This window comes from Rattus rattus, chromosome 11 (assembly GCF_011064425.1).
Source record: "Rattus rattus isolate New Zealand chromosome 11, Rrattus_CSIRO_v1, whole genome shotgun sequence".
Classification (NCBI taxonomy): Eukaryota; Metazoa; Chordata; class Mammalia; order Rodentia; family Muridae; genus Rattus; species Rattus rattus.
The window spans coordinates 10,279,540-10,286,142 of record NC_046164.1 but is presented as its reverse complement, the minus strand read 5'-3'; the positions used below and the strand labels follow the sequence as shown (position 1 = coordinate 10,286,142).

Below are 6,603 nucleotides of genomic sequence, written 5' to 3'. Positions count from 1 at the left end.
TCAAGGCAAGAGGAACTGTGGCCCTGCGACAGCGCCGCTCGGGATTCCCTGCCCTTCGGTCCTGCTGCACTGATTTTCCCGTTATCTCAGCCCGGCCCCCCGGCGCGACCTTGCTCCTCACCCGGAGCCCCGCGATGGAGGTCCCGCCCCGGCTCTCCCATGTGCCGCCGCCATTGTTCCCCTCGGCTCCCGCTACTTTAGCCTCCCGCAGCCTCTCCCATTGGCGGCCGCGGGCTCCGCGGCAGCTCGCCCCTCTCCTCCCTTCGCTCGCTTCCAGCTCTTCCCGGCAGGGGGCGCGCCGGACCCAGCGCCACGTCACCGCCCAGCAGCCCTCCCGATTGGCGGGCGGGGCAGCTATAAAGGGAGGGCGCAGGCGGCGGCCGGATCTCTTCCGCCGCCATTTTAAATCTAGCTCCATACAACGCTCCGCCGCCGCTGCCCCCGGGACCCGGACTGCGCGCCAGCACCCCCTTGCCGACGGCTCCGCCACCATGGAGGACATGAATGAGTACAGCAACATAGAGGAGTTCGCAGAGGGATCCAAGATCAACGCGAGCAAGAACCAGCAGGATGACGGGTACCGCACGCTCCGCTCTTCCCCTCCCCCAGAGCCCCGCGCGCGCCCTTCGTCCCTCTGGAGCCGCGCGCGCTGCCCCCAGTCTTTCCCCGAGTCGATTCTCCGCGTGCCCGCTGGACCCCAGTAGCTTCCCCACTAGCGGAAAGTAAGATGGGGTGACTCGAGAGGCCCGCCGTGGGTGGGGGAAGGGAGGAGGGGGTTGGTGAAGGAGGGCGGCGCCGTCGGTGTCCCGAGTGCGCAGGCGCCGCGTGGGGCCGGGGGGGAGGGGCCGGGCTCTGTGCGCCACTTGGCTGAGTGGCTGCAGCTGCCGCCGCCTCTTCATTGTGTGTTGCCGCTCGGGCGACTTTTGCTGGGGAGGTTTGGGAAAGTTTTGGTTTGGGCACCAGTAGGCGACTGACACTAAAAGTTTTCTAGGTAGCAAGTTGGCTTTTAGGCTGTGGACGAAAGTCTACGTAAAGTTGTGGGGAGTTCGGTGTGGAAGTTGTGCTTTGCAACCCAAAGTAACCAGAGCAGGACAGCTACCTAGTCAGTCTAATGGCTTGTTTTAAGTTGTGTGTTTGCACAGTAGAAAGCAACATGTCAGTTGGTGTGAGCAGGTGATACCAAGGTTTTTGTGCGCTAATGTTAGTGTTTGCTTGAGCCTGGCGAGTAAGTTGCCCTGTCTGTATTTGTTCAATCTGTTAAGCCTGTTTTTCTTGAATAACTTTATTTCTAGTAAAATGTTTATTGGAGGCTTGAGCTGGGATACAAGCAAGAAAGATCTGACTGAATATTTGTCTCGGTTTGGGGAAGTTGTAGACTGCACAATTAAAACAGATCCAGTCACTGGAAGATCAAGAGGATTTGGATTTGTGCTTTTCAAAGATGCTGCTAGTGTGGATAAGGTAGGGCTGTGTTTCGCTTTGCGTCTATTGTGTTGCTTGCAAATTGCTCCAGGCTTTTAAGTTCCTGTCACACTAACTTGTCTTCCAGGTTTTGGAACTGAAGGAACACAAACTGGATGGCAAATTGATAGACCCCAAAAGGGCCAAAGCTTTAAAGGGGAAAGAACCCCCTAAAAAGGTTTTTGTGGGTGGATTGAGTCCAGATACTTCAGAAGAACAAATTAAAGAATATTTTGGAGCCTTCGGAGAGGTGGGCCGTGTTTGTACTCATGTGTCTGATTGTTTGGTCACGTGTGTAGGGTTCGTTAATATTTCACAGGATGGGGCTGAATTACTGCTGGGTGTCTTCACTTACTGTCTCTTACTGCTGTGTCTGTGCTGTAGTGGAAAGCACGATCTAATCTTAGCCAAAGCCCCAGCGGGGGTAGAGTGTTTGACCAGTTGGTGGCCTCTGGGCTATGGAGATGCTATAAAAGGACATGACACAACTTCTTAGAAAGTGGTGGTCGGCAGAGGGGTCTGTGTAAAGAGCCCGTGGCATTTTGAAGTCTTCATTAACTGGTAGGTTTGTTTGTTTGGACTGCACCTGATTTCAGATAGAAAACATTGAGCTGCCCATGGATACGAAGACTAATGAGAGAAGAGGATTCTGTTTTATCACATACACAGACGAAGAGCCAGTAAAGAAACTGTTAGAAAGCAGATACCATCAGATAGGCTCTGGGAAGGTAAATCACTTAACTACATTGAGAAGTGTGTGGAATCTATTTGAAGGGATAACTTGTTCTATGTTCAGAACTTAGAACATCCGGCAAAATTTCTGTTTATTTCTAGTGTGAAATCAAAGTTGCACAACCCAAAGAGGTGTACAGGCAGCAGCAGCAGCAACAGAAAGGTGGAAGAGGGGCTGCAGCTGGTGGAAGAGGTGGTGCTAGGGGACGCGGAAGAGGTGAGCCTTGCTCTGGGCCTGGTGAGATTTAAACTGAAGCAGTGAGCAGATGGGTGGCTGACCCATAAGGGACACCGCCAGACTGAAGTTGGGAGAGTCCCACCTGGTGGCCTGGCCTTCGGGGGAGTTGAATAGGAGTAAACAGTGTAGGGGACAGGAGGGGGTCAGTTTGTGGTGGGATTGGGACAATCCAAGTTATTCCTAACCATCCTTGTGCATTGTTTCAGGTCAGGGCCAAAACTGGAACCAAGGATTTAATAACTATTATGATCAAGGATATGGAAATTATAATAGTGCCTATGGTGATGAGAGCTATAGTGGCTATGGCGGCTATGACTATACTGGGTATAACTATGGGAGCTATGGATATGGACAGGGATATGCAGACTACAGCGGTAAGAGCGCCTGCCTACCCGTTAAGTGCTTCCCTGTGTGTGTGTGTGTGTGTGTGTGTGTGTGTGTGTGTGTGTGTGTGTGTGTGTGTGTTCGCAGCTATTGCCTGTACTGACTATTGTGTTTTCATGTTTGTGCAGCGGCATGCATGGGTTCTTACGGGGTAGATTTTTTTCTGTGTTTAGGAAAACAATTTTTTAGGAAACTTTGTTAGTAAAACTCGTCTCCTTTCCCATAGGTCAGCAGAGCACTTATGGCAAGGCATCCCGAGGGGGTGGCAATCACCAGAACAATTACCAGCCCTACTAAAGGAGGACGCTGGGAGAGCAGGTGTGTGAGGCTACAGGAAAACATTGGCAATGGCTAATTTAACTTAAAGATGAATAGACAAATGAACGATATGAGTAAACTATGTTGCGTAGTCCTTGCTAAATTGTTAATGTGTAATCGCTTTATAAGCCTGTTTTGCCTAAAGTGTCTATAGATCTTTAACTTTAAGGTTTTACCTCACCTTTTTTAGAATTACAGAAAAACTTAAGAGTTTTTCTGTTTGCTTTGTGTACCAGGAGGTGTAGAGGAATAATTAAACTTTTTTAGAACTATTAACAGGTAAAGTACTGAAATGGGTACAACTTAAGGAAAACAAGAATGTTGTCTTCTAACTCTGACATTATACCTTGTTTGTACCCGCCAGCGGGAACTTCATTGCAGGCCGTGTGTCACCCTGACCACGTCTATCTCTGGGGGTCGCACGTTGCGGGCAGAGCGCAAGGCATACACCAGAAAACGCTGTCCTGTGGTATGGTCTCTTCCAACTTCATGTACCAGCGTAAAGATTAAAGTGGAAAACTTCAGACTTTGGCTTCTTTTTTAATCTTTTTGGAGATTAAGTGTCTAAACTTAACTTAAATGGTTTTTTACAGGAGTTAAAGTACATAAATGCCTTTTTACAGCTTAATCATTTTGGTCTTCTGTTTAGTGTTGTATTTCAATTGTGGAGCCTCATTTTAAGTGTTCATTCTTTAAGATTTAATGCTTGCTTTTTCTTTTTATAGCTAATAGTGAAATCTACAAACCAAAACAAGAACTTTTAAATCTGGGATGTAAGTTAAAGATCATATGCACAAAGCAATTGGCTCTCGTGTCCTACTATGACAGCTGCCTGGAATTCATTGGTGGCACTCCAGTTGGCTCACTAGGGATGCTTCTGGTCGGCCCTCACCTGTTAGACTCATAACAGGGAAGATTGCATTCCCGTGTTCTAAATTGAATCCATTCAGTGTCGTTTGGAACTCCAGCGAGTTTCAATCCCCAAACTGTACTTTGCTGGTGACTATGCATGTGATCTTTAATTGAAGTGAGGACTTAAAGCAGTTCATGAAAGTGGACCTTTTGCAAGCTTGTGGGGACCGCACACATCTAATGGGTGTTTTGTTTTTGTTTTAGGAGGTGTAAAGAAACCATCTTACAGGACGACATTGAAGATTGCTTGATCTTCTGTTGACCTAAGATGATTATTTTGTAAAGACTTTGTAGTGTACATGACACAATTGTGTCCCACTGTACATAGCTGCCAATTAGTTCCTTTGTTAATCTGTCCTTTGTTCCTTCCCTGTGTTATGACTCAATGTGGATTTGTGTTTATACAAATTTTTATTTGTGTGACTTCATGTTCAACCTCAAATAAATGCTTCCTTATGTGATTGTTTTTCTGCGTCAGGTACTGCATAGTTCTGTGGAAATGTAATTTTATAAAGAAGCAATAACTTAAGGCGCAGCTTGTTTTGTAGGGGGTATTGGTACACAGAAGAGACTGGTCATGGTATCTCCTTGTCTCTGGTTTCTGTGGGTGTTATTCTGTACTTAAAGTCTAATGCTTTTTCTCTGTTGATTCCTTCCACACCTTTGGAATAATGTTTCCCCCTGGGTATCTGGAGACTGACACTAGTCTGTTTTGATTGGTGACACGTGGTGTGCTTTTGGATTATGGTTCTAAGGGAAGCACCTTGCTGGGCTACGCTGTACCTCGCTGGCAAGTATTCTTTGCCGGAGCACAAATGATGCCCTTGTTTCTGTCCCTCACTGTTGAAATGAACCTGTTGGCTACCACAAAGCTTGTCAGTTGACTACCTTTGCTCTGTGCCTATCTGACAAACCATGTGTAATTCACAGATGACTTTAAAGAGCTGGTGGTTTGTCTGTTAGATCAGAGGTAAATGCAGGGGAAGAACGCTGTCCAACTGGTGCCCAGATCATCAGTTTCATCTGGGATTAGCCACTAAGTGGGTGCAGTGGGGTCCCACCACAGCACATGAGCTAAACAACAGTTTGATATTGAGGCAGGGGGTGGGGGGGAGTTGTGGAAAGTTACATGGTGTGTATCTTGTGGTGCATTTAAAACTTTTAAGGATTTAACAGTAATACAGGCTTTGGGTTTTTTCGGGAAATGTTGGGCTTAGAGGTCTCCACGGTTCCACAAAAGCTTCTGGGTTTGGGGTGTGTGTTTAGAGTGCCTGGTCTTAGACCAGTGTAAGCTTTTTATACTGATACCTTTTTTTAAATGCCTACGACTTTGTTCCATGATATTTGTACTTGCTAGCAAGGCTGTCAAGTTACCATGCCTTGGCCTGATTTTCCTCTGGCCTGGTACCAGTGTTGGCCATTAAAAAAGAACTGTTTGTTTCAACTTGCAGCCAGAAAGTAGAAGGGAGATCATTTCACATTGTTAGTAGGTACAGTATCCAGAGAAAGATACCTGTGAGTTCAAGCTTACAATTAGGTGACAAGTTGACATTGAGATTGTCATTTCCCCTGATCAAAATGAATAAAGTCTTTTTAAAATAAAACCTCAGTTAAGTGTTGATATGTACGACTTTTAAGAAAATACGAACATCGTCTGAGAATTGAAGGTGAGAGTGCACTTGGTCGTTGAGGCTCCTTGAACTTTGGCGATTTCTTTAGTGTTGAACCCACAGAAGCATGACTTTGCCAAGGTTGAGTAGTTTAGCCATTGCTTTGATGTTTGTGTCAGCGTTGGTTTCTAAATAACGGTTCAGAGCAGACTGGTTTATTTTGACAGTATCTTGGTTACTTTTAGAAGATGAGGCTCATGGCATTGTTGGGCTACTGACATGAGTTACCAGAGCCTCTGGCGTGTTTTGTTGATTGCTGACAGGGAACCTTTAAGAATACAGATACAGCACATTTCAAGTCCTAACCAGGACTTGTTTTCATCATGAACCAATGGACATTCAGTTTAAAAGGATACCTCAAGAGCTGGATCGATAATTTCACATTCCAAGACAAGCTGGGTTGGTGGTGTCTACCTGACACCAGTAAGCCTGGGCAGGTGGAATCAGGAATTCATTCACTACCTCCCCATCCTAGCTGTACTGATAGACTGAAGTTCAGTTGAGAGATCTGGTCTGAATAAGCAGAGATGGACAGGCTGGTAAAATGGCTGCCAAAGAAGCCACCCATCCCTGAACTGAACCTCGGGAAGATGGAAGAGCTGACTCCACACCTGTTGTCTCCATGCATACGAGAGAGCAATCAAGGAGATAACGACAACAGCTTCACCCCACAACACAAGTGCACAGCCACCACTCAGGTGACAACACAAAATAGCTGCGTGTACATAACCACATGGATTCACCAGTGCCGAGCAGTATTAACAAGGGTTATTCTGAAAATCCCTCTTGGACCTTGGCCTCCTGGCTGTCACCTACAACCTTGACTGAGAACAATGCAACCTCTCTTGGCCTTTTGCAACCATCTGAAGATCCTATAAAAATCGGATC

The 6,603-nt window shown here is 46.7% G+C and overlaps 1 protein-coding gene across 5 annotated transcripts; it reads left to right on the top strand.

Moving 5' to 3' along the window:
• The first annotated feature begins 107 nt into the window (after positions 1-107).
• On the top strand, positions 108-5,643 carry Hnrnpdl (heterogeneous nuclear ribonucleoprotein D like). Of its 5 annotated transcripts, XR_004389487.1 has the most exons (9): positions 108-577; positions 1,293-1,461; positions 1,550-1,711; positions 2,058-2,189; positions 2,296-2,410; positions 2,638-2,805; positions 3,042-3,133; positions 3,498-3,602; positions 4,250-5,643. XR_004389487.1 is itself a non-coding variant. In XM_032917150.1 (8 exons), the coding sequence occupies exons 1-7, from the start codon at positions 135-137 to the stop codon at positions 3,110-3,112; spliced, it is 1,260 nt and encodes a 419-aa protein (XP_032773041.1). In that variant the 5' UTR covers positions 108-134; the 3' UTR covers positions 3,113-3,133; positions 4,250-5,643. The 5 variants fall into 5 exon arrangements, 3 of the variants coding, with proteins under 3 accessions (XP_032773041.1, XP_032773040.1, XP_032773039.1); XR_004389486.1 differs by having other exon boundaries at positions 3,042-3,602; XM_032917150.1 differs by lacking the exon at positions 3,498-3,602.
• Positions 5,644-6,603: the final 960 nt, after the last annotated feature.